Genomic DNA, 27,999 nt, shown 5'->3' on the forward strand with positions numbered 1-27,999 from the left:
ACTCAATAGAGTAAAAGTATAATAATATTCCTCGGTGAAACGCTCCAGATTGTAGTTCAACATGGACTCTGAATAAACAGACTCAGTTTTTTTCCATCAATGTTCACAAACCACATGTTTCAACGAGGTTAGAGCACACGGATGACGCCGAGGGTAAAAGTGAACATAACAAAGGCTTTACACTGCTGGCCTCTGTCCTTGATACTGCTGTCAGTGTGCCCTCCACATGGAGCAACTGTTGGGCCAAACCCCTCCCTGCTGCATACCACCAAAGTGAGGCCCTGCAGAAACAACAGTTGTGTCTTCAACACTAGACAGAGTTCCAAAAACTTAGTTATTATCATGCAAGATAGCTTTAATTAGCATTGTTTTAACGGCAAATATGATTGTTGAACATCATCGCTCAATGTCCAATCTCCCATGAGCTGTTATTAGCCTAGTGGCACAAAAAGGAACAACAGTTTAGATTTGCTCAGGGCTACATCTTTGGATGAATGAATAGATAGTTCTTCTGGCTGACTGGCACCAGCTGGTGGTGAAGAAGCAGCTGCTTCCGTACGATGGCTCAACTCCGATGGCCTATCACATACACAAATATTAAGTAACGTATGTAGTGATAGTAATATAGTAATGCATATTCACGCTAAACATTTATATCCGCATATTCTACATGCCCAAGGTACTCTCATATTTCCAACACTAGAGAACAACCATGTATAGATAGTACTAACTCAATGTGTAAGTTGTTTAATCCGAATCTGCCCTGTGTCACCATGTAAATATGTTGACCTATTGACAACAAGAGTTCAGATTTTGGACTTCAGATTTGTTATGTTTACTACTTAGTTTTGTAGTCAAAGTCCAATTTAATTCCGTCAATTCTAATTTGACTCAAGGCCTCAGTTCGATTAACAGTGCTCAAATGTCAAGCTGAGAACCAACTTCATTGCCTATGCAAGAAAATGTTTATTTGTATTTGTTCTAAATTTAGATTTAATGTTTCATTATAAATTAAGTGATAAACAAGGCACGGATTAAAGAAGTCTGAAAATTCACACTGTACAAAGTAAGTTGACTTGCAGTCGGTCAAGTTGACTCAAATATGTCAACTATTTGAGGGTTAATATGATCCCCACCTTTACCAGATGAAACGTGCAAATAAATGAATGATTAGACACAAATGCATCAGTAATAATTTCCAGGTAACATGACATGATGAAATGGAATAATGTGAATTTTTTTTATACATCTACTGTAGATTTGACAGTACAACTTAAGTTTTATCAATGATTTTACTTTTCATATGACAGTTTTGCTACATTTATTTCATTGGAACCTTCATCAAGCATTGTTTTTTGTTTTCCCTATGGCATGCCAGGCTTTAATATGTGTTGTGCTCCTGACTGTAATGTTTAGAGAGCCTGCTCATTGAAACCTGCAAAAACTCTGGTGGAGCTGTTCTTCTGAAAAAAGGTGCTGAATCTTGGCACTTCTTGGAGGCTGACTTGTAAATCTTTGAAGACTCTTCACACTGACATTCACATGGGACACAACCACGGTGGGGGTTCTCTTTAGGACTACCCCCGTCTCTCTCTCCCTCCCTCACCCACTCGCCCTCCTGGCGCGCTCTGCGTCCTCCTGTCCCACCAGCCTGCAGAGTTTTCCGTCCTGTGTTGGGATAACATCAAAAAGGAGGACCACCCGAGGGTAAGACCGGACTAAATGGAAGCAGCGGAGGAAACTCTCACTTATCGAGATGTCACCGGACTTCACAGGAAGCTGCTCCCCGAGGACAAGACAAAGGACACGGACAGTCAGGACCACGCCACCGAGATTAAAAGTGACGAGTCTAACTATGTGGATTTGAACATGAAACCGGACGTCACAAAAACAGTGAAAGTAAGTTTCACTGGCGAGGGGAACCAGCTGTCTGTTGGGAAATGTGACAATTCAAAGCAAAGGGAGCATGAGAGAGAAGAGGAGCCCATGTCAGGGGACTCGGCTGAAGAGCAGTCGGGGGACAGGCGCTCCTCCGTTCCGGGGCCTGTTTCGGATGAGCGTCCTTTGGAAACTCTGATCGAACTTCCCAGCAGCGATCAGGACTCGGATAACGACAAGCAGCTCCAGACCGAGCTCGACTGCAGTGAACACTTCCGAAGTGAGAGTGATGAGCTCCAGTACACGGACATGTATCTAAACAGTAAAACGGAGTCTGATGATGGTGCCAGTGCGGTGCTGTCAGACCACTGTGGATCCGACGCCGTGGAAGACGAGTCTCATTATATCACGACGCACGAAATCCAGTTGACCGAGCTCGATCACGATGTAGATTACGACCTGGGGCGAGGGACGTGTTGGGATTTTGAAGACAACAATTTGGTCTATTCCTTTGTGGATTATGCGTCTTTTGAAAGCGATGACACGCAGGAGGGGACATTGATACTGGAGGGCAGGAGCCGCGCAAAAACGCAGTCAAAGCTTGGAGTAGCAGTTCCCAGCACCGAGCAGGAGGATAGTGATCTGTGTGACTCAGACAAATGCGCGAGTTCAGATGAAAGCGTGTGTGAAAACCAAAGTGGAGACGTAAATAAGGGGGAAATACATTTATCAATAAAAACATCGTCCAGGGCTGTGAACGCACCTGTCAACATCTTTGACAATAAGACAGGAGACAGGAGCCATTTCTCTGTTGTGAGCTCTGGCGCCATGGTGGCCCCCCTGTGTGACAGGGCCAAATATTTCATCCCTGCCCCGGGCCGTCAGCACCTTGCAACCAAACTAAGACGGAAAGATATCAATGAATATTCCAGCGGGGCGTCCAGTTCCATCAGCGAGCTGGACGACGCCGATAAAGAGGTGCGTAATTTAACAGCCAAGTCTTTCCGGAGCTTAGCATGTCCATATTTCGATGCCATTAATCTTAGCACCTCCAGTGAGTCCTCAATGTCGGATTATGGGCTGCATAAATGGTCTTCTTACTGGAAGGATGGAAGCATATCAAGAGGAAGAGGACGAGGGGTAATTACGCACAAGTCTTCCAGCGCATCTTTGGAAATGAATAAGATTGTGGACAGTAAGATTCATGGTAAGTCTGTTACCGGCATGAAGACTCCACAAACCAAATTGTACTCGCTTAACAAGAGAACAACTCATCAGTCGTCCTCCTCTAGCGTAAATACTGACCCAAAGCCGAGTGGAATTACGCTCAATGTCCGCTGTAATGTGGAAAAGCATGAAAGCGCCAGGCGTCCAAAATGCTCCAAAAAACCAAGAGCCAACGAAGATACGAGGACTTTGTTGGCCAGGTCAGGGTGTGAGATGCGATATCATCGCACGGATAGCACAGGGGGTACACACAAAAGGGCGGTTTTTGCATCGAGTCTGTTGAAAAATGTGATTTCTAAAAAGATGCAGTTTGAACAGGAGCGCAAAATGGAGAGAGGCGAAATTTGTGACACATACCAAGCAATCTCTCCGTGTTTTCAATTAAAAGATCAAGATGGAATTAAAGACAGGAGTCAAGGAAGAGGCTTCCAAAGACAGCATTCAGAAACAAGCTCAGGATTCTCAATGAATTCTGTTGATGATCAGCATCTGGAGGGTAGCAGACCCAATTCCTGCGACCCTAAAGAGGAGTATAAAAGCTACAAAACACCAGATGATTCAGTTGAGTTGGAACATTCGCCTTTAAAGGCACCACCTAGCCCTGATCAAAATGCTGCTGTCGACTCAATGAAAGAGGATGAACCACAATCTGTAAAAGAGGCTGAAAGCATATCTGGAAGTGACCCACAGACCACAGACAGAAAGGGATTAGACACAAGCAGCATGCTGACCAAGCTGCTTTTTGTACCAAGCTGGCAGCTCTTTTCAAAACAGAAGGAATATTCAGAAGATCTGCTAAGTTGTCCTGGTCCACAGAAATGTGAAAAAGAGTTCAAAACAGACAATAATGGAAACATACTAGGCAAAGAAGTAAAAGAGAAAACAGGAAAAACCCCTGAGATAAAAATATGCCTTAGAAGTGTAAAAGAAAATAAAGGCTGTACGCTGAATATTGCCAGTTTGTTAACTCCTAAAATAAGTTACAACACTGTTAACACTTTCAGGATGGCAGGCAATGCAAAGTGTCAAAATTATTTTGCTTCAGATAAAATCCCAAACTTCACAGTTAGAGACATAAGAGACACTAAGTGCAAGTTTCAAACACCAATATATAATGTGAGAGATGTCCGTAAATTGGTCAAAAGTTCATATCGATTTGTTTCTTTGGATAAAAGTGACAGCAAAAGTTCCTCAACAGCTGATAAACTTGAAGAAACTGCCACAAAGGAGTCGATTAAACATTCATTACCATCTCCTATAGTAATTAAATGTCACTCTGTAAAAACAAATGCTAAGCAACAGATAGCCGAGGAGTCTGACAAACAAGCAGAGATCCCACTTAAAACATCTCAAAGTGAAAATACACCATTGCATTGCGTGACTAGCCAGATGTCAAATAATTTAACCAAGCAGGTACATCCTGAGCTGTCAGAACCACATGTTGAAACCAAACTGACAAGACAGAGGCAAGAGAAGTTTGCAGGTGACCTATCTGAAAAGAAGAATGAACCTAAAATACCTAAGCAGGCTGTGTTAGAGAAGCTTAAAGCTGCTGTCAGAACAATGGAGCAGCTTTATGTCTATGATAGAAATGAATGGAAGCGGAAAACTCAAGCTCCACAACCAATTACTGACAGCCATGTATTGTCGCTTATTGCTCATGAGGAGCAGGGTGCTGAAGAGATCGACATGATGCAAACTGAAAGGTTTACTAAGTCTTCGACAGATACCACAGACGCAAGCAAAGCACAGGAGGACAAAGGTGCTCTGAATTTCATACACGTTCCTTATAACACTGACTCATTTGAAACGCAATTACAGAAGGATGAAACATCCAAAAACAGAAACATCCTTCATTTTGGCAATAAGGCACATGTAAGTATTACTTCAGTTGGGAACCATAGTTCACAAAGCTCTGTGGTGCAGACATCCTCGACTATGAAAAGCTCCAACACTCTAGTGGCTCCACTGTCTATGAAAATAGAGACCCTGAAAAACAGCCAGGTGGAGCAGGGAAAGGTCAACATCATTCCCACTAATCCTATGGTTGCACCGGACTCTGAAAACTATTTATCCATACCAGGGCAGGGGTGCACAAATGAAATCAGAATACTGAATCGAGAGCCTGCTTCTGGAGAAGTAAGTTCAAAAATAAGCCAAGTCAAAACACTGGAGCAGATGTCTCCTTTAGTGACAGAATACCCAGTATCAAACATCTACCCCAACACTGGGGCAACAGCAGGGTCTCAAACACAACAACAGGTGGTGTATTTGTCTCCTTCTGTCTCGGCTATATCACCTGCCCCTTCAACTGGGCAGACGCTCACACAAACTCAACGCAAAATGCTTTTGGACCCGACCACAGGACATTATTACCTGGTGGACACTTCCACACAGGCCACCACAAAGAGACTGTTGGATACTGAGACTGGCCAGTATGTGGATGTACCTGTACCCCATTCTCCTGTGGCACCTGTCGCCCCCGTCACTCCTGTGCCTCTCTCTTTGTCCCCCATGGCACTGAAACCAGGAGCATATACCCCCACCTACATGATATACCCAGGCTTTATCCCCTCACCCACTCTGCCAACCCATGTTGTGTTGCCACAGTCACCATGTCACTCTATAGAAGGAGGCACAGAAATGGTTAAAACTACCAGAACCCCTAAACCAGAAACTAATGCAATGTGGGGTGAGAACACATATTACAGTGCAACAAGTGAGGCGTCACACAGCCCACAGAAGCTACCTGTGAACCTGGGACATGTGACTGCCAGAGGCGGTACAACATCCTCTGGAAGGAAGCCAGTTATAAGCATCACCACACAACAAGGTCCAAGAATCATCGCTCCACCCTACTTTGATGGAACTACGATGAGCTTTGTAGTGGAGCATCGGTGACCAAGGAAATCTCTCATCACACATGTAAGTTAGCACAAATCGCTAATGTTCATTCACAGTCTCTCAACTAGTGTATTTGAAAACATAACTCTTGTGTATGCCATTCTTTTACCTTCTTTTCAACATATTCTGTTGCATTTGTCATGAATGTAAAAAGTCCCAGTACTAGAGTTCTTGTTGTTGGAGGTCGTTTTGTGGTTTGTTCTCATTGTATATGTTAATATTAGCAAAGTGAAGTCTGAGCCAAGAGTATTTTGTCAATCCATTGAGTCTATACATCATTTCTGTCTAGCAAATATTTTAAAGCAGCAGTCCAGCTCATGTGCTGGACTGTCAGTGTTAATAGACATGCAGCAGCTTCATGACAGGTAACCTGACTCCACTAGGCTGTGACTGGTCTTGCTGGGAGATGGATTTTCAGCTGAAGTCCAAAGCGAGTTCCCTTTTCTCATCATTGAGCTATTTTGCGTGATTTGCTTTACGGTTTATTCTCAAGCTTGGCAAGTGTCAAAAAAAACAAACATTTCCGGTATCTGCCTATATACTGTATGTCTGCTGTACAATCTCAGAAGTACATAATAGAAATAGAAATAGAAAGCCTTTATTGTCACTATACATGGTATAATGAGATTTGGTGGCATGGCAGATACTCTAATTGGGTAATTCAAGCAGATTTGCTCTCTGCCCCTTCCCAAGCTGTGGAGGAACTTCCACCAGCCATCTGTAGAGAAGAACCAGGATAAAATATTTTCCTCATCAGAACACCTCAAGATCAGCCAGCGACTCTCCCAGATAGGAATATGAAGGTTGGCATCCTTTGGGCCTTTGAAAACAATACTTGGATCACACTGTGAACCATCATCTCGAACATCACAGGAAAAAAGTGATCAATGCCCCTTAGACCTAGGTTAGATGAAGGATGCTATCTTTTCTGGTGATGGCAGGATTTCTTTATTTTTCGTCTCAATGATAGGATCAAAGGAAATATCGACCCATCACCTTGACTTGCATGTCATGTGCTGCATGTCCTATAACCAACATGGCCCTCAGTGAATCTTCCATGAATGGAGGTTTAAGTGAAACTGGTAGTCCAGGAACATGGTCAAAATTATCTAAGGGACTGTGCCTTGAGTCACCTGGGTCGGTGCCATCATGCCAGTATTTGTGCTTTTGACTATTGCACTCAGAATGTGGCTAGTCGTACTATAGGCAGTGTCATCAAAGAGGCTAAATCCTCCTGTTGCAACATGGACTGCCAAAATCATTTAAGATACCTCACCAGTCTTGATGTCAGAGGAAGTGATGTGGAGTCAGTACAGACCAGTTCCCAGCTGTGTCTCTGCCTCTGAGTGATGTTCAATGAGCTAAATGGTATGCTTAACAAAATTTTGTATCTTATTGGTTCTATTTGTGCCGTGTACTATTTTCATTTCACATTAGGTATACAAGTGAGCTCAGGCACAAACCGTGGTGTGAAGGCACTGCCCTCGGCTCTTTTTTCTATGTTTTCCTTTACTGTTTTGGGTTACCAAGCTGGAAACAATCAACGTGAAAGTGAGCCTCCACCACATGTCAGCACCGTACTTCACTCTTTCTATTTGTGTTACTATGGCTTCTTTTAATTACTTGGTGTATATAGAGACAGACTCCTTTCTCAACATAGACGTGAGCACTGTTTCACTACACAGCCCCTTGCGTTATGGCCAACAATTAAAATTCTGTAGTTGTATCATCATTTTGCAGCTTTTTTTTTTTTTTTTGGACTTGCACCCTGATCACACTGCAGCTTTCTTGGTACATGATTGTGACTGCAGATCAACAATGAAACCATATCAACTGAGTCAGTAATAAGCTTTCAGTGCTCTAGGCACCGAATAATAGCATTAGCTGAATTATTGTCTAGAATCATCTCGGGTTCTCTAAAATATGGTACCAGCAGAGATCTAAAATAGAAATACGTAAACTGTGAGAAAGAAATATTTCCATTGTGTCCAGCATAGCATTATGATGTTAGTGGTGTCTCAGACTTATCAATCACCAGATATCTACACTGAAAGTTCATCATGGAAGTGCATCCAACTCCCTGCTGGTTTTGTAGTGACTTCCATCTCGCACTCAGAAGTACTAAGTAGCTATTAGTTACCCAAATAAAATGTAAGCACCTTGTAATTGTTATGAGTGTAAAAACTAGGTAAGTGTACTTACACAAAGTTCAGTACCAGATATTAAGTGCTTAACGTCAGGGATGCTGTTTTTAAGGATAGTATTCACAAACTGAATATGACAAATGTATTTAGGTTCTTTATAGATTTTTGTGCCTTGTGGACTGCTTTGTAAGGTTTTGAAAAGATTTTTGACTGGGAAGAATTTGTTGTTTTTCTGGTTCCTTAAACATGAAGCAAACATTTTGGGAAGGACCGACACTAAACAGAAGAATATGAAAAAAAAAAAAAAAAACAACAAGGAGTGAAATATATTTGGGGAGATACTTAAAGATATGTGTAGTTCACTGTTTTTTTACTCATCAAAACTTAATGGATGCTCAGGTTCTTCTACATTCATACAATGTAAACATGCTTTCAACTTGTCACAGTCCATTCTCAGCTAATGTGTCAGAGAGATAATACAACTGCGTGAGCATGAGGGATACATGTCAGCTGGGTGCGTGGCAGGCAGGGGCCTCGTATGGGGTGGAGTTGTGGTGTGTGAAAAAGAGCATGGTGTGTATGTGTGTGTGTGTGTGTGTGTGTGTGTGTGTGTGTGTGTGTGTATGTATGTGCGTGCGTGCATGTGTGTGTGTGTGTGTGTGTGTGTGTGTGTGTGTGTGTGTGTGTGTGTATGTGTGTGTCAGGTTTGCTGTGCAGGGGCATGGCTAGGATTGTAATGCAAGAGGAAAAGGTCAGGCAATGTAAAGTATTTGTTGTGCTGATGCAGGGAGAGGACAGCTGCTCGGAGAGATCAGATGCTGCTGCAGCTCCAGCTTGGGAGTGAGTCTGCAGGGCTGAGACGGGGTCAACTTTTTATAGCCCCCTCCCCCTCTGCTTTTTCTAAAGCGAGAAGAAGGAGGAGGAGAGCACTGCTGACCCCCGGCACTTACAAACACAAACCGATAGCCTTCCCCCAGCAGTGATTTGGTCTGATTTAACTGGACAGCTGGATCAAAACCAGGAAATTAACCAACTGAAACTGTTTTAGGAATTCGTCTTGAATCATAAATGGAAGCAAGCTGAATAAAAATCCAATATGACCCCTTGTTTTTGTTGGATCCATCGAAGTTTAACACTCACGTTATATCTCCTCTGTCACCTCTAGACATCTCCAAAGGACTGCCTCCATTCAACGAAAATGAAGTTTTCTTTGCCCTCATCCGATCCTACCTGTGATCAGTATCCCAGGACAACAGCCAACGACAGTTTCTATCCTCACCCTTCTGTGTTGCTTATTCTTGAAACAGGTATTATTGTAATTTGTATGCATCGCAGCACTTTTTAGGATTATACACATTCAGCCACATTGTGCAGCCAATAATCTGCAATAATACCATATCAGCTTTGTAATAATTTCCAGTGAACTGCTGCTTAGAACTCCTGAATGTCTGTTTGAGCTCTGTAACATGTATCGTCAAAAGAAATTACTATTGGCAAGTCACTATTTTATTACAATGAATTCAATGTCTTTAAAGTGAAATAATATAACTTTGGAAAAACCTTCCTTTTTCAATCTTGCTGAATTCAGTAAGGGATTTGCTGCTATAACCTATCTTGGTTTGGTATGAAAATGCTTGGTAATGTTAAAAAGCTTGATATCCAATGTTGTGTAACTGTAACTGACTGAGTCAGTTTTCCTGATATTATGTTTCTTAATGTGCTTTTTCTGATTTCACAGAAACATTTTGATGATTTTATCACAAAGATAAAATGAGTAGTCAACCCACCATACCTCTCCAGGAGATATGTTTATTGTGTGTGGACTCATAACACTCATTCTGGGTAAAGATATGTCAAACTTAATGTGTTACGGTACCTCAGCCTTGTTTCCACTTTATCCCAGTGGCCAGGTTTAGCACTGCAACAAAAATCCCTTACTCCCAAAGAGCATAGACAGTTATTGAATAGGTATTAGTTAGATTTTTTTATCCATCCCACTGACAGCTTTAGGTATTTATATATTGTAGTTGGCCCTGTTCAAAACCTCCATTGGAGATACAACAGTTAGGAGGTCAGAGAGTAACGTGCTCTTGTTGTGGCCTCTCCCGACAATTAATTGAAAAAGATCAATATGTCATGCAAGTGAACTTTTGTAGTGAGTATGGTGGCCTTTTGGCCTTGTTTGTTTTGGAGGATACTGAAACAGTAGACAGATATCAGGAGGTTAGAGGGACTAAAATGTTTGTGGTCATACAAAAATATGGGTGTGGAAGGAATTCACAGAAGCATTGGAGAACAATTTTTGGTCACTCTCAAAGAGACACTGCCAAACTGTCAGATATCACTGGAGGGAGATGTAAGGCTTGGTTCTAAGCATGGGATTAGAACTCCTGTCCTAGACTAACAATAGTGTTGGACAGTTGAAATAATACTTTAAAGAACTTCTGATCCTGACTGACACATGTTACATAGAGGGGCAGTGCAGGAAGGATCAGATCAGGCCTTGTCCATTTCGCTGTTAGGGATCACGGAGGTGATCAGAAAGATCCGCTGCACTATACCACCCAGGGCAGGTGAGATTTGCCATGAGATGCTTATGGCTATGGATATTGATAGTGTCTTATACCCAGACAATGCAGTTCATGACAAAATTTCTAGGCACAGCCATGATATGGAAATTGATCTCATCAATGTTTTGTGCAGATTATGTAGTTTAACTGGCTTTATCAAACTGTAAGTTTGAAACACTTCTAAATATGAATGGAATATGAATATAAAAATGATGGATTACTCCTTATGGGCTCTAAGTGAGACTTATGCAAAGTTAAGTCTGGATGGAAGCAACCTGACAGATGCTAAATGCAGATTATTATTATTATATTACTATTATTGAGGTGAATGAATAGCGTATATTGAAGTCAATGAGCCCTATTTACCCGCAAATCTCTTTATTTTAGGGTAATGACTGACAGAATGAGATTCTTCTCCTGGTTGGATGGGAGCAACCTAAGTGGAACAGGCAAGCTCCAACATCTGAAAGGATGTTAAATTAAACTATTGTTTTTTTGTGTTTTGAGGAGTGAGTCAAGATGGTAGATGCCTATGAACATGTTACAAAAACTCAGAGTTTGCAAAATGAAAATACATCCCTATTGCACAACAGCTGCCATAAGATTGTCCACTGTTGATGAAAGTCATGCACTCTTGGTTTATTTCAGACAAAAAGATAATTACTAAAAATGAAAACAAGCACAATTTATTTTACATAGGGGACAGGGACCACTGCACAGAGAAAGGGGTAGGGTTGACTTGCCCCATAATTTCAGTTACAAGCGTAATAGTGAAGAATAAATAAATAAATACTTAAGTAAAAAATATAACATATTGTAAACATTGCACAAGTATATACATTTCAACTATTTAATGCCAATTTACCAGATTCACCATAACATTTCCATGGTTTTAGAAGTCTGTGATTCGTGTTCCTTAAATATGTGTAACTTCTGTCTCATGACTACAAGACATTGCAAATATCAGCACAATAACCAGTGTGTAAATCATGGATGTATATGTTTCAAAAGCACATTTTGCAATGAAAAGAACCTTAGCTGAAGAAGAGCTGGTTTAACAGTGTAATTAGGTCTGCATTACCTAAGTAATGAAATCCATTCAGAACCAGACAAGACATTTAGGCAATTACTTCCTCAGTTGCCTGATGTTACACTTTTGCGTAAGAAGATGGGAGTGGTGTCGATTTGAATGGCTCTGTCTTTGTAGCTGTGAATTATTTATGGGTTTCATCATTCTGAGAGAATACCACAAGGAGTCTTGCTATTACACAAGACAAAAGCCTCTAGATGGTACACGTGTGTCTATACACATAACACTATTAGTGCCTCTTGATAACATACATTGATCTGTTGATCAAATGTATGAATGAATGAATGAATGTGTGAGGTCTTTATTACACACACTGACTGGTAACAACTGGTAAGATGATGTTCAGAGGTTATTTTCTCCTTTTGTTTCCCTTGAATACAGTACTTGACTCAGTTATAGTTACAAGCATCCCATGTAGATTTATAATGCAATCTTTATACTGAAATTTGAACACATATTAAATGTATGTGGAGCTGCTGGTCAGTCCATAAAAATGCATTTTATTATGCCTCTGTGACAACAGAATCTATATGAAATGTCCTATAAGTTGATTTAATTATATAGTTTGAATTCATGCTGCGATTTTCAAGACTAATTTCAGTAGACTCAACATATTTTGATCCTCAAACTAACTTGGGAGAGCATTTATGGAGTTTAAATGAGAAATTTTATTTAAATTTTGTGTACCTAAGTGACTAATTATGCTCCTTAATGTGAATATTTTAAATTGTTTGATTTAAAATAAATGTACTGAAAATGAAAACATTAAGAATGGTGCAAGTTTATACATGAATTATCTAGAAATTGAAATGTATTATTTTGAAACTTTTAATTTTAAGTATTCAAAAACAAATGACAGTGTACTTTGTCTCACTAGAGAGTTTTAATATAATTATGGCAACTTGACCAAACTTTAATGGTGATAAAAGACATAAGTTTCTGATTTCAGATGATAATATATTTTAAATATTATTTTGCATCCATGTAAGAACAAAGGCTAAAATAACATTAAAGCTCCTGTTAAACATTTATAATACTGTCCTAAATATAAAACATACAAGAACAACTTTCATTTCTCATATGAGCTTTACTTGTGAATATTACTTTATTTCATACATTTGGAATGGCACTAATGAATTATAGCCTATAACACTTGGTGCTAATGTTGAAGTATTTCTGATCTCTTGCAACACTTTATCATTAATTGATAATACAATATTGTTTTAAAGAGATTCTTCCAGATGTCTTTCAGCTAACCTGCTGTTGTTGCAGGTAAATATGAGAAACTAACTTAATCAAAATCGCATTTGTGTAAAGAAAGATGGTTAATGGAAGTTGAGATGGTCTGAGATAAGTGCATTTATGAATGTTGAGTAAGTTTGAATGACTTCATGGTCATATTGTCATATAGTGGCATTGGATATGTTTTATAGACAACATCACCTGTGCTGTGACTATAACATAAAATGACAGCAGCCAGGATGGCAGCAGAGAGACACTTTGAAGGGAGAAGCGAGTGCTGTGCTTGCACTTCACCTTTTAAAGTAAAGGATATGATGAATGAGTGTAATGTAGACTCAAAAGACTACATATGTCTGCAATAAATTCAAATGCAAGTCACTGATTCTGTTCTTCTGTGAATTTAAAACACTTCAAGGACTGACCATGTTTAAACGTAACCAATTTTACTGCCCTCTGCTTGTAAGCAGACAACCAATAGACATATACTGTACAATAGGAATGTGATGTAAACTCTGTTGTTCTGACTCCAGCCTTTTTGTATGCTGTGATTATTTAGTACATGTCTCATGGGCATGAGTGAACATTTGTACATGTCTATGTGGACAGATTTGAGTTTTTCTTTTGCCTTCTATTCCTCCTGACCTGCTTATCACAAATGACTGCAGTGTGAAACATGGCTGCTAACCCTTCACCACTAAAAACATACAAAAAAAATAAATAAATGACAAGGGTCAAAGGGAATCGAAAAGATTTATGCCAACACAAGCTCACATTTGGCATCTGCCTCCATGCAAGGTTAGCTTTCTGGTGACACTGAAACATCACCCAGGCAGAGGCTTAAGTTTAACCTGACAGTTTGCTGTTGTGTTTACTTGGTTGCCATGGATGCAGTGAGACTGGCAGACACTGGTTTGCCCCCAGCTGCTCTCGGTGGTTTCCAAAGAATCTACATTAAGGCCCAGTTGTTGCATTTGGCTGCCAAAGGGGAGGCTCTCATGTCATAGCTGTGATAGAAGAAAATTCCAGATTTAGTGCATCACCTGGATCAGCGATTGTGTGTTACTTTAGGGCACAAAAACATTGGAAATACACACGTAAACATCATGAAAAAGTGCAGCTATGAAATGGTTTCATATACAATAAAGAAATGATTGTAAGTCTAGTGTAATCTACACTGCACAGAATCAATATAGACAAAAATGATTCTCAATGGAAACCAACAGGAGGCAAGAACATTCAGTGGGATCAGTTGTATCAGTTGTTTGAGAATCTACAGCGATGCTGCAGTGGATCTGTGAGACTCTAGGCACAGCAACGCTGTAGATTGAAAGATTTTCTAGTTCTTTCTAACTTTAAAAAAGATTAAAGGAATATTCCCATTCCTTTTGGTCCGAAAGCAAATAGATGTGAAAATCAAGTGACCTCCAAAAAGATTCATTTTGTAGGAATCATGAACGTTCAAGAAAAAATTATGGTCATGTGTCATCCTGGACCAAAGAAGTAGCACTTTTGTTAATTTAATAGGAAATAACTACAAGCAGCAAGTTTCTAATGCCTCATATAAAGAAAAATATTCCTGGCTAACAACAGGCAACAACCATCATATGATCTATAATATAAATATATGTACTGTATTCAGCAGGCCTGTAGGGCGTCAAGACGTCAGGTTCATGTGTGGAAGTTCATTTGCATCATTTCTGAATCTTAAGGTGTATTTTTACATAATGTGGGGCATATTGTATTTCTGTTTGAAAGCCCATCAACTAATTTAGAAAAATAAATCCTGCAGGATGAGATAGCATTTAAGGATTGATAGTACACCTGAGTGCTCTCTAGTATTACACATGCATACATGTCAAAGCAGCAGAAGCCAATCTTTTGTTAAGCATTTGAGTTTGTGTTAAGTGTATCTTATGCTGAGCAGAGCTCTTTTAACAGGCTGTGTCACACCACATGGTCACATGACATACAGTATAAACTGATTTTGATTGTAACATTGGTGTAGTGCCCCTTTAAAGGCATAAGGAACATTCAAATTTTTGTCCATACATGTTGTTTTCCTAAATCTGAATTCAAACTCAAGTCAAAAGTGTCTCCAGTGCATTTATTGTCAGCTGATTAGAGCTCTGCCTAACCGGAAACGAGTTCAGAGTAGCTCAAAACCCTCAAAACAGCCAGATATTTTCAGACACAGCAATTACAGCATGTACAAAAAAAAAGCAAAAAACAAAAACAAAAAAACATTCAAGCATTCATGAATTCATTTCTCTGCCTAAAATCTTAAGTGAAGCCAATGCACTCTCTTCATAGTGACGATTATGTTATTGTTATTCATTGAGAGTACTTTAGTCAATAAGTTATTTCAAGTGTGTGACCTGCTCCTCCTTCATAAACACATTTGTTTAAAAAAAAAAAAAAAGGAACGGTGACAGAACTTGACAGAACTGAGATATTTACACGTGCATCTATCCTGTAAATATGTTGGGAAAAATTACAGTGGTATTTTTATTGCTATGCATAAAGCATATGTGTGTCCATCATAAATACATTATAAAGGAAATCCATAAAAACACAACTCAAGAATTCCTCATTTCAAACTGAAATATCAAATTAAAATGACTTAAATACTCAAAGGAATGTAAACACTGTATGTGTTGCTAAAAGAACCCCAAAATATTCACCACTTTTATCTCTTACAGTCTTTCACCGCATGAGGATGAGGTGTGAAGTTGTCCCTGAATACAATACAGCCTCTTTTCAAAACAATTCTTTTTCCTGTAGTTCCTTTTTTTAAAAATCCTCTACCAGCTAGAGTCGAAAACCTTCTTGCACATGTTTGAATTTTCCTGGTGAAGCGGGAATTCAGATCCAGGGATAAACTGCTTTCTCCTCTTGCGAGACACAACACTTTTTCCTGATGATGAACTCTCATACTTGGTCAGGTATTCACTGAAAAAACATCATCAAAGACATAATTAGGTCTGTTGTGGACCAATGCAACATTAAAACCCCAAAAGAGATTGAAACCAGTTCTACAGAGAGAGGGTGTCACAATACCTGATGGGGAAAGTAGCTTTGTCCATCTGCATGCATACTAAGAATGGATAGTCCGAAAACTGGACGGTGGTGATGAAGTCAAGCGATGCCTCTGTTTCAAAACTGACCTCCACACCTGCCCTCAAAAAGTCCATGTCCACTGTGATGTTGCCAGTAACCACCAACGCTGCCCTGAAACCAAGACCAGCATACAGTTAGTGCTACCGATGGAAGTTGAGATGGTCTGAGATAAGTGCATTTATGAATGTTGGGTAAGTTTGAATGACTTCATGGTCATACTGTCATATAGTGGCATTGGATATGTTTTATAGACAACATCACCTGTGCTGTGTGACTATCCCACAAAATGACAGCATGGCAGCAGAGAGACACTTTGAAGGGAGAAGCGAGTGCTGTGCTTGCACTTCACGTTTTAAAGTAAAGGATATGATGAATGAGTGTAATGTAGACTCAAAAGTCTACATATGTCTGCAGTAAATTCAAATGCAAGTCACTGATTCTGTTCGTCTGTGACTTTAAAACACTGACGTTGCGAGTAACCACCAATGCTGCCCTGAAACCACGACCAGTACACAGTTAGTGCAACCAAAAGGCAATAGATTGAAGACAAAAACTGTGTTTTCCTTTGTGAAAGATGACGTCATATTAAAATTTGTCGTATTTTTATATGGTACATGTACAAAGAGCATTATTTTATGCAAATTTACATTACAAATCTACATAAATGTTTTGTAAATGATGTGCAACGATACAGATTTATTACGTTTTATTAAGGATACTTCTCCACTTCATATAAATGTGGGATGATTCACGTTTCTAAGGACAAGGAGGTGTAAGAAGGAAAGTAGTAAGAAGAAGGAAAAAATGTCATTACCGTTACAGGAGTTCCTTTTTTACATTACAACATTTTTAAGTGAAATACACAAAGCAACATATTGAACATCATTTTGATTTAATTAATTTTTTTATATGTACAGTGCGCCCTCGTGCATTCGCGCATGAACGGTCGCGACTTCAGCTCATTGCGGATTTTTGGTGGGCAGTCACGTGATACTGTACGAGCATTCTATTGGCTGATGGCATCCGTAAGTGCGCTCGGTTCCGTGGGTCTCTGACTTACGAGAGACACAAAAGTGCTTTGAATAGTCGATAAGAGTGTGGGAAAAAGTAATACAGATAGAAGGTGGTTTAATATCAGTATGGGGAGGGTCATAAATGTTTAAATAAAGTATATAATAAGGTGAAAAGTCTGTCGTTCTATCACGGAATTTGTTAATCATTTGTGGTTCCTGGAAGGCATTATCCGCAAGGGCCGAGGGCGCACTACGATTGTAACGACAAATTATTAGCCCTAAAATAAGATCCTTTTTATGTCATTCAGTTTCTATCAATTTTTTCTCTTATTCCACTTATCAAAGTGTGTCCACACCAGCTGATCATCCGACCTGTGTAGCTTTGCCCACAGACATGCCTTGGCAAAAATGCCAGTGTGGTTTGTTCTGTTTCTATACATAACCTGCCAGTCTATTATCAGAATGGACTGATATGCTGATCCATTCACCTGCCTCTGCCACTCCCCTCCACAGATCATGGGTCAAATCTTCCTATGTTCTAAACCAAATAAAAAATGTGAACAAAACCCTGTATATGGAAATATGAAAAACATATTTCATTGCTTACAACGCTGCTTGAAATGTATCAACTCCACCACATTGGGAGTGGGTTTTTAAAAAAAAAAAAGTTATCCTAGTTCATCACAAAATTTCACATTTAATTTTTTTTATATCACTGTGTAAATTTACATGCAGAGTTAAAGTGTGAATCATAAGCAAATTTAAAGTCACTATGCAGGCTATTGTTTCAAATGTTGCGTTGCCAAAATAAAACGTGGCATGGTAAAATACTGTATATAAATATATACGGTACAAACTGTATATTAATTACATAAATGAACAATTTTTATGTAAAAGCATTAAAAATCAGACTGAATCCAATTCTTGAGTTTACTGTTTTAAACCTAATAATGTTAGCCCTTATAAAAGGACAGGTGCAGCCATGTCTTGCACAGCTATGTCACTATTCAAATGTTTAAAATCTGTAGCATTGCTCTTCAAATCCTGTTTCATCATCGGATGCCACAAGCTAACTGATACCAGCATGATGATGTGCTCTATCTTCAGCTGCTACTCTTGAGTTTTAAAATAGAGAACCAGATAGAACTGTCGTCATATTCCCACAAATGTAAAAATTAGACCGGTGTGAAGTGCAGTATCGGAGCATGCCCAAGATGCTGGCGGAACAAATGAATCAGGCAACACTTATAGACCGTCCAAAGTTCACATGAAAGCAAGATCAACACAGATCTATTTACAGAGCAGTGACATAGCTCGAACCTAAAAAATCAACTGTCCTTCAGGTCACAGTTTGTGTTCTAAGAATCACCTGTATTTTACAAAGGCCTTTGCCCAGCAACTGTATTACAGCACATGTCTCTCCTCTGGTCTGTACCTGTTGTTGACGCTGGTCTTGGATTCTCTGTACCACAGACTGATCTCCATGCCTCCAGAGATGTCAATGGCTAACCCTCCTTGAAACTCTGCACTCGCTTTCAAACCAGACTGCAGCGTGAATACCTGAAGTGAGATGAGCAAGACAGAAGAAAAACAAAAACACATCACAATAAAAGACTTGCTTATAATTTATAATTAACAATTGCTGTAACGTGAATATTCACGGGTTACTTCAATCTATTTATGATGAGTGAGCAAATCAGAATTTGCAATATAAATTGTCGTAGAAAACTCTCTAAATTATTTTTAGACATTGAATACATCAGAACAAGGACTCTCGGGAATAATTTGCTTTTACAAAAAAATACTTCATCCATTATTTTTGACCCTCTCAGCCAAAACTGGACAACAGAAGAGCAACAGGTGTCATTGTAAGTCTATGACTGTGTATGTACAGTATTTGACCAAGTAAACAGGTCCTACATGACAAAAAAGGCTGTGGGTTTATTATTTCCAAAATGACCCAGTCTGCCTGCAGTGGAGGCATAAGAAAATAATGGTACCACTTCAGTCTAGTCCAGATTTCCAGTTCTGATTACTTACAGTAGATGGTATGCAAACATTAATCTTTACTGTCAAAGTCTGTAAAATGTATATTTTTACACACTAAGGAGTTGGATGATTGAATAAAGCGGTAGTGTAAAGAGGCACTGAAGGTGTGTACTGTAGAAACTCCTTACCTCAGAATGATCAGTCAGCAGGATGAGACCCTTCACCACATTCATGGGTTCTCCTGTCATTGAGAACATTTTGGACATGAGGTCAGCGTAACCCTTGAAGAAAGTGACGGGCCGCAGCTGGATATCAAACAGCAGTGCCGACATCCCAGCAAACGACTCCAGGTCTTCCTCTCCTTCATCGGGTGTGGCAGCAATCAGTGACTCCAGACCTTGCGCCTCAATTGCCACCTAAAAGACAGGAAGAAAGCTGAAATCAACCTAGATGAGCTGTTTACACACACTACAGGAAAATACAATTTATTTCATGAGGAAAGCCAGGATTATTTTACACAGATTTGCGCTACAACACCAGGGCTGATCTCAAATATGTTCCTTCATTGAGTATCTTCTCTTTACCTGCAGTCCATGTAGCATTGCTCCATTAATAGCACCGTAAATATTCATGTTACTTCTCCTCAGGATCCCAGATCCTGAATACAGAATGTCCAAACTGTATGTGGAGGTGACGTCAGCAGATTCTGTAGGAATTACAGAACTCAGTCATGTGTGGAGCTGATGACTGAACAAGCATAACACACTACCATAAAGGTCATTGTTACTGTTTTACATTGTTGACTTGGCTGATTTTGAAATCTCAGATTGTCAATCTTGACATGACGTTTACTGTTATTCATTTCAGGCTCAATAGAGATGAGGCTTGATTACTCACGTGCCATGAAACCAGAGAACGCAGACGATGAGCCAATTTTTGCAAAACGGTCATAGTTGTGGGAAATCATGTCCTTCATTGCTTCTTGTATAACTTTGCTGAAACATGAAATGCAGTGTACAATAAATGGCTGTGCAGGGTAATGGAAAAATGACCTTTTTGTAAAATTCTGTTTTAAAAAAAAAAATTTGCTCCATAACAAACCTGGCAGACATCTGGAAGCGGAGGATGTCATGGATCTTAGACAGCATATACTTATTCATTTCATGAGGCAGGTGTCCAATAGACAGAAGCAGATTTGTGACCTCTATGCATGATGGATTGCTGCTGAGGATGACGTCAGCAGCAGCAGCTCTGACGTTTTTCTCATAAATTCGTCGATTCTGGTGGTAAACCCTGTTCACTGTCTTTTTAACCTAAAAATATGGAGCACATTCTTTTTCTGTCACATGCTCATCGCCTCCTCATAGTATGAAAAATCGCAAGTATCATACGCTCCAAGGTTTACCTCAAGGGTCATGAGGCTGACGTCATATCGTTGCAGAGCAGTGAGGGCGATGGTGCAGTACGCTCCCACTGATGACTCTGCATATTTGGTAAAGATGGGAATAGCCTCAGGAAGCATGGAATTCTTCAGAGCCAGAAGATACATCTGCACCTCAGATTCTACCTTTGTGCTGTCAGGACCGTTTAAAAGAAGCATCTTCACCTGCATCACTGTCTGAGCGACAAACATACAAATGAAAACTCTTGTCAGCTGTTAAATTGAATGCAAATCATTCATTTCACAAAGGAAATATCTGCATCAAACAGTTTGGCATTAAAATAAAACACTATTGTGGTGCAGCTACCTATTTACTCCTACTTACTGGTGAGTTGCACAATCCTTTCTGACACAGTTTGTGCACCAAAGCCCCCATAATGATCACCGTTGACTCTTTTATGTCAGTGCTGCCAAACTTTCCTTTTGAAATACCCTGAAAAGTAGAACATTAGTGCCCCACAGGTAAAACATCACCAATTCAGTAAACGTGTATCATCTTTTCTTGTCATTAATGACTATAGTGTCCCAGATTCAAGACTTGTGTGCAGTAAAAACAGTGGTAGTACTGTACACAGAAATTTCTACTTTGCAAGGTTGCGTGATTTAAAACTATCAAACTTTGGAGGAAGTAAACTTCCTGACTTTATGGCGTGAAGGTAAGTTTTATTCTTTACTTTAATGCACAATAAATCAGTTCTGGTACTCAGACCACGATACTCACCAGTAGAGCCTGAAGCATTCTCTCATTGGGATGTGACGCAAAGCCACATGCGTAGAGGAACCTCTCCTGCAGGACCAAACCCTTAACATCAGTGAAGTTAAGGAATTTAAGCATGGCATCCAGAGATTCGACGGTCTGAGAGGACGTCACAGCATCAACCAGCTGAGGTCTGAAACAGGAAAACAGAGTAAACACAACAAATGTCTTTCTGTTAACGGGTTTTTTTTATTTATGAGAGGGCTGGGGTGTGGCTTTGTTCATCGTTATCTTGGCCATTCCTGCAGCAGGGAAAAAGCAAGACTGCCTAAACCTGAAAAAAATTTCATATTCACTATATGATAAATAAATAAATGTAAGTAGAGCAAGGGTAGTAATGTGCAAAACCTGTGTATTTATTCATTCATTAATTTTTTCAACCACTTCATCCGCTCTGCTGGGCCGCAGAGAGATGGAGCCTATCCCAGCTGACTAACAGCGTGAGGCAGTGGAAACTCCAGGCACAATGCCAGCGCGCTGCGGAGCCACACCGACGCAGACAACTATGCACACACACACACACACACACACACACACACACACACACACACACACACACACACACACACACACTCATACCTACGGTCAATTTGAGACCAGCCAATTAAACTGAAGCACAAACTCCGCACAGAGCGGGACTCGAACCCGAAAACCACCTTGTTGTGAGGCGGCAGTGCTACCCACTGTGCCACTGTGCCACCCTTTGTATTTATATGAATACTTAAACTACTTAAACATGTACAATCATAAACACACATATACTGTATGGTGTATTTTGTACTGTACTGTGTGTGTGTGTTATATATACACATATATTATATATTTAAAGCTTTTCCACTGTACTTCACTTTTGCTGTTGACAGGAACGCAAACATGACACAGGAGGTGTTCTGTGAATGCTTCACACCCAATATGTTTTGGAACCAGGTTCCATGTTTCATATATTGGGAGAAACATGACCTCAGTCTCCTGTCCCATGGCGATTATGTGCATGGAGACAAATGAAGTAGTCTTATGAAAGGAAAAACACTGTGTACACTGTGAATGCAACTTCCTCAAGTGTTATGTCCTGCCCCAAAGATGAAACAAAACAGTCCCTCCCCAGTGGTTATAAGATTATTTTACATTCCACCTCCATCTTGCACAGACCCCTTTCCTCTCACAAAGATGATTGCACCATTGATCAATCAGGCTTAAAAGTTAAGATTCAAAAAACAGCAGCATTATGAGTCAGGCTGTAAATTAAGATGTAAGGAAGAAGGAGGAGTCTGTTTACAGAGTTGTCTTGCTGGCACTCTTCAGAACTTTAAGGATCTCATCTTTGGACGCCTTCCTAATGCTCTGGATCAGGGCCAGGAAACTGCGAGGAGCCATGGCTTTAGACAGACTTGTAGGCTCCAGTTGCTTCTTTTCAGCTTGCCAATGTTCAAAAAGCTGAGGGAAGAAATGGGGTTAATGAGACAAATCATCATTCAGTCAATCATTGCAGTGCAAAAATATACAGGATCTATACACTAATTTAATTATTTATATAATTTAGTGTTATTTTTACTATTCTGTTTTTTGTACCTGTGTTTTGTACCACTAAAGTTGTTGTTTAAATATCATTCTAAACTGTGTATGTCTATTCTATTCTATTCTATTATATATACTGCCCAGGCTTTCATACGCTGAAGTGCTGCAGGCACCAAGTTGTACTGACTCAAAAAAGTCTGAGGCACTTTATGCACCTCTTTAAGATTCACCCAATATACAATTATTACACTCAAATATCTAATTTTTGAGATTAGTCAATAAAAGAGGTCAAAAACAAGAGATAAAACAGTCTAATGAAATACAGTATATAGTGCAGTATTCAAAAACATAATAAATTGCTATGAGCAAAGCTTTTTTTGGAATGGAAATCAAAGTCAATGGAACAATAATCGCAAAATTCAATCCCAACAAAAGTGATATTTAAGATTTCCTGATAGTATCACATTCAGAGGGTGTATTGAAGTTAATGTTGATGAACAAGTGATTACTTTTGCCCAGTATGTGGTGCTAAAACCAGAGTGGTTTGACTCTTAAGCTGAAGATGATGCTAAAGGAAATATTAACAAAACACCAAAACCTTAAGATTCATCCTCAGTGGGACACTGAATTGTGTGGCTATAATTCTCACGTCATTTCACTAATTTCTTGCTTGAGCTGCTGCCACAGAAAATGTCAGCAAAATGTTCAAGTCATTTACAGGATTTGTGGATGTATGTAAAGTTTCCCAGCACCTGTTCAAGAATCTGTTGTGTATAAATCGAGGCTTACTCACTGATGGGCATCCTTTGCACTGGGATTTAACCTTCTCTGCCACAATACCCACAGCAGCCAGTTTAGCATCGATTGACTTGACAACCCCAGTCACATCCTTCCCAGCGACCTCCAGTGGTCCAGCTTCCATCCGTAACAATGTGAGGGTCTGACTGGAAAGACATTTGAGATTTAGTGCGCCCATATGAGAAATAACAGCAAACATTGTTTCTTAATTCATGTGTTTACCTAGAAACAACTTTAGCAGTAGTGGATCTGTGTGTGTTAACAGCCAGTGAGTGAGTTTCTTCAGCCACAGCTGAGTGAATGAAACCATCTTTAACTGTGAACACTGTAACAGAACTTGACTCCTTGTTCACCCCCAAGACCTGAGGTGACACGTCAAGATGTGAATTATTATTGATCCAGTACAGTTCACGTTAGTAGATGAGTGTGTCTGGATGCTGACATACCTCACTGTGTGTTGTGAATCCGGTCTCCGGAGTCTTACATGTCTCCAGGATCTTAGTTCTCGTCACTTGACCTTTGACCACCTTGTACTCGACTGTGCACCTTCCAGACACATCATTCTATTCCAAGACACAAAGTTTCTTCACACTTCAGTTTGTTTTCAATTAAGTCTTAAAGACATAAATAAAACTGATGGGTGATATTATGAAGTTTACCTCGATAACCTTCCCAGTTTTTAGCTGAACTTGCAACAAGCTGGCCAGGCCTCGCTTAAGGTTCTTGATGGTTGCAGGTTCAGTCCGGTACGAGTAAAAAGCTTTTGTCTACGGTGAATGTGTAAAAACAAAGCATTACGTTAAACAATGCTTTCAAACCATGGCTACTATTACATTCTGTCATCGTTATAAAGCAGCAGGTGATACAAAGGCCAACAAAACTAAATGTGTTCGCAAAGATTCTCAGGTTCTCAGTTTTCTTTCTATAGACACACGTGTTTGTGGTCATGACATCAGCGACTATCAACACCAGAAATAAAAGATCAAAAACAAAACCAGGATACTTTTGTATTAACACTGCATTCTGCGTGCCACTTTTTAAAAAGTGGCACGCAGAATATTTCCGCTAATTATATTCTCAGTGTGCATCACTACATAGCAATGACCACCATGAAAGAGAAGTCAGTCTTATGTTATTGATGTCATAGTAAAGTAATGAAACTAAACCTCAGTCAAGTGGACTTAGTTTATCTCGAGAAATATCATGTCACACCCCACAATTTTCAAACGAGGCTTCAGTCTGGCTCAGTAATGAATGTTGAAATGGATGTGTCCTCAGGGGCTTACGGCGGGGAGAAAACAGCCGACTGCATCGTCCTACAATGTCTCCTACACACTATCAGATTCATGTGCAACATTCAGCTGCAATAAAAGCAATGACACCCATAAATAGAGTCTCTATTGCTACTCGGTGCATTTGTCCTACAACAGTCAAGCAAGTCGCGGATATTTCCCGCACTGCAACTAAACAGCGCTTATGGCGTTGCTCATAAAAGCAACAGTCACATTGGTATCATTAGTTTAAAAGCTTTCTTCAGGCTAACTGAATAGCTAACTGAATCTATTTAATTAGCTAACCACAAGCTCTATAAATTGAAACATTCATGTTAGATATAAAGCACTCTCAGCTTTATTTTCCCTTTCTATGACCAGCCTGTCATCTATTGCTGGCAATTATGCATGATTACAGATAATCAGCAGTGATAACAATGTGGTAATAGTGAATGACTTCAAACATCTCACACCCACTATGAAGGTAGCCTCATCCACCCACATGGATCCACGCTGAGGTTTGCTCATTCCTGAATTTGCTGACCTTTGTACGTACTCCTCCTGCCAGCATCATCATGCCAATACAATGAAGGTGAGCTCATTCATTCTCTGAGGAGATCAGCGGTAGGGTGCTGCATTGTTAAAATTTGACGTCTCATTTGCATTTGTATTGACAACAACCTATGTTAGTGTCAAAAAATATCACATATTTAATGTGTATAATTCAAATTTAAATGCCCAAGATGATGTGCCAGAAGTCTAAGCCATCTGAATTTTCTCATTCTTCATTAATTGAGAAAAAAATACCAGTAATAAGTCAAGGGTCAAACATATCTACGCTGATGGTACTTTAACAGATTATTTAAATCGTGCAAAAAATTGTATGTTACATTGTAAGTTATCCAAGAGTATTTTAGTCTTATAAGTGTTTTAAAATGTAGAATATTTTCTGATACTTTTCCTCTTTTTTTCATCCATGTACTGCCAAAACAGGATTTTTAAAAAATACATCGCAAAACATATCACAAAACACCAAGAAGCACTGCAATATACCACAATACAAAAATTCACTGCATTATCGAACCCTTGTTAGAATTATTGCTCACTTGTATGAAGTCATGAACTATCTGAAAACAAATCATGTGATTCACAAATTGTTGTTGGTCCCAACCAGGAGTGATTATTAACTACGTTAAACTTTGCCTAAAATCTATGTTTTTATTTCAATTTGTATGTCAAAATAAAAGGCGATGACGATGTAAGTGGTCCAGCTGCTCATAAATTATTACCATCCTCTTCTTACACATACAGTATTAAAAACCAAAGGTGTAAGTGCAGAATCTTCCCTACAGGGGCCACTAAAAACAACATTCATTTTCTTACCTTTCCATTTCTCAGATGCACAAAGAAAGGTTTTGTCAGAGCTCCGATTCTGGCCTTCCCTAAAATGCTTTCTGCAGTGGTTCCATGGAGGATGTCCTCCTTGCCTGATCGTTGGGATGTGTGGTCGATCTTCACATTTGAGATCTGAGAGACAAAATCAAATAAGCAAACACTCTGACGTCTACTTGGCATGCAGCATGTGAATCTTATCAAAAGTGTGAGTCACATGATTGAACCAACATACCACCAGCTGAACCAGTTGGTCATCTTTGCTGATGGGATCTCTCCAAACCAGGTTGACATCGACATCACTGGATATCCTGTAGCCCCCGCTGCCCTCCTTTGACCCCCTCCCCTGGCCCACCAGCACCTCGGTGGTGTAGCTGAATTTGTACAGCTGGTTGTTGTTCAGCCGGGGTCCCACAGCACCACCTGAAGAAACACGGCCAGAGAGTGACTGCTGAGCATTTTACCTAACTATTGGTTTGATTTCATGTCTGAAATATTAAGTAGAAAAAAATCTGATTTCTGATTAGTTATCTCCTTTCAGTCATCTTCAATTTCTTGTTACAACATACTTATTTAGACCAATCTGCAAATATTTAAAGAAATCTTAATGTGGTCCCTGGGAGCAAACAATATCAGAACAAAATCCCAGATAAAAGTTTTAAATGTTTTCACCTCAATGACTAACAAATACCAAACATTTCCTCCTCACGGCACGAGATGACAGACTTGTAATCATGACATTCAAGTAACAAATGGACAAAGACAATAAATCTGGGACTAAATAGTAACTTGTGCACAAATTACCAATAAGCAGCGTCATGCTTTTAGCTCTCTGGACACACTTAAGGTGATAGTATGCATATTTGAAATAACAAGTTCATGCTTTTCCTATTGTTATTTTTTATTTGTGTGTTTTCTTCACACGTGGCACTGATGTGATCAAGCAGCCGCCATTGAACAAGGTCGTTCAGCTTGACAGGAGATAAAAAGCTCTCCTCTGCTCTACTAATGTCAACTTCCTCTGGTGGATATGACATTTGGCCACGAGGGAAGACAGACTGACGTGTCAGTATTGGACAGTAGTCACAGATTTTTATTTTTTTTTAAAAAGTAAACACAAAGTCCGGGTCGACACCCGGCTGACATTTTTAAGAGCAAAATACCGATAATAAAAAAATATGAAAGGCATTTTATCCATTTAAAGCTACTACACTGATTTTTTGGTCACTGAATCTTACCAGGATTCATTCATTGAAAGATTTTAAAGTTTTCAATACACAGTCAAATTTCCTCTAAATTATTTTGAGTGACAATGAAAACTTTCCCACCATCCTGTCACAAATAAATCCATTTAGCTTCTAATGAATTAACATTTTGGGGCCCCTGACATCCCCACTACCTCAAAAAACCAATCCACTCACCTTTAGCAGAGGCTGACACGCAGGAGGCTGTACAAACCAAGAGCACAGCCACAGTTAACATGATGTCCTCTCTGCGTCCTGGACACTCAAAAGCCACAGATGACAGTCAGCGGCTGAAATGCACTAAAGGGCCAAAAAAGAAAAGACAAATCAACGCCAAGCTTCTCCTATTATGTTTTATCGGAGGGGAGGGCAGACTCCAAACTCCACGCTCAAGTACTAAGTACGAG

At 39.7% G+C, this 27,999-nt stretch overlaps 2 protein-coding genes across 8 annotated transcripts; one reads left to right on the plus strand and one right to left on the minus strand.

The window, feature by feature from the left end:
* Window positions 1–1,677: 1,677 nt before the first annotated feature.
* LOC137600461 (uncharacterized protein C4orf54 homolog) lies at window positions 1,678–20,140 on the plus strand. Of its 6 annotated transcripts, XR_011036940.1 has the most exons (5): window positions 1,678–6,030; window positions 9,319–9,460; window positions 9,892–9,995; window positions 11,111–11,172; window positions 18,659–19,268. XR_011036940.1 is itself a non-coding variant. In XM_068322109.1 (2 exons), the coding sequence occupies exon 1, from the start codon at window positions 1,723–1,725 to the stop codon at window positions 6,004–6,006; it is 4,284 nt and encodes a 1,427-aa protein (XP_068178210.1). In that variant the 5' UTR covers window positions 1,678–1,722; the 3' UTR covers window positions 6,007–6,030; window positions 9,319–11,087. The 6 variants fall into 6 exon arrangements, 1 of the variants encoding a protein (XP_068178210.1); XR_011036942.1 differs by lacking the exons at window positions 9,892–9,995; window positions 11,111–11,172; window positions 18,659–19,268 and adding exons at window positions 19,822–19,950; window positions 20,042–20,140; XR_011036939.1 differs by having other exon boundaries at window positions 9,319–9,995.
* On the minus strand, window positions 11,116–27,904 carry mttp (microsomal triglyceride transfer protein). 2 transcript variants are annotated; one of them, XM_068322110.1, is made up of 19 exons: window positions 27,770–27,904; window positions 26,584–26,771; window positions 26,340–26,483; window positions 24,345–24,452; window positions 24,132–24,248; window positions 23,908–24,047; window positions 23,681–23,831; window positions 22,649–22,806; window positions 21,337–21,505; window positions 20,941–21,048; window positions 20,580–20,792; window positions 20,276–20,487; window positions 20,072–20,169; window positions 19,759–19,880; window positions 19,363–19,590; window positions 18,621–18,745; window positions 16,113–16,283; window positions 15,861–16,004; window positions 11,116–14,059 (listed from the first exon to the last, which is right to left on the minus strand). In XM_068322110.1, exons 1-19 carry the CDS (start codon window positions 27,828–27,830, stop codon window positions 14,002–14,004), a joined length of 2,715 nt encoding a protein of 904 aa, XP_068178211.1. In that variant the 5' UTR covers window positions 27,831–27,904; the 3' UTR covers window positions 11,116–14,001. The 2 variants fall into 2 exon arrangements, with proteins under 2 accessions (XP_068178211.1, XP_068178213.1); XM_068322112.1 differs by lacking the exon at window positions 11,116–14,059 and having other exon boundaries at window positions 14,281–16,004.
* Between the last annotated feature and the right edge of the window lie 95 nt (window positions 27,905–27,999).

This window comes from Antennarius striatus, chromosome 8 (genome assembly GCF_040054535.1).
Source record: "Antennarius striatus isolate MH-2024 chromosome 8, ASM4005453v1, whole genome shotgun sequence".
Taxonomy (NCBI): Eukaryota; Metazoa; Chordata; class Actinopteri; order Lophiiformes; family Antennariidae; genus Antennarius; species Antennarius striatus.

Excerpts from the sequence above, each read along its gene's own strand:
- LOC137600461 (XM_068322109.1), top strand. The coding sequence starts at position 1,723 with ATGGAAGCAGCGGAGGAAACTCTCACTTATCGAGATGTCACCGGACTT.
- mttp (XM_068322110.1), bottom strand. The coding sequence starts at position 27,830 with ATGTTAACTGTGGCTGTGCTCTTGGTTTGTACAGCCTCCTGCGTGTCA. Across the intron at positions 18,746-19,362 it reads TGCTGACTGATCATTCTGAG|GTATTCACGCTGCAGTCTGG; the intron begins GTAAGGAGTTTC and ends ATCTCACTTCAG. Across the intron at positions 14,060-15,860 it reads AAGGTTTTCGACTCTAGCTG|CTATGACATGAGAGCCTCCC; the intron begins GTAGAGGATTTT and ends CTTCTATCACAG.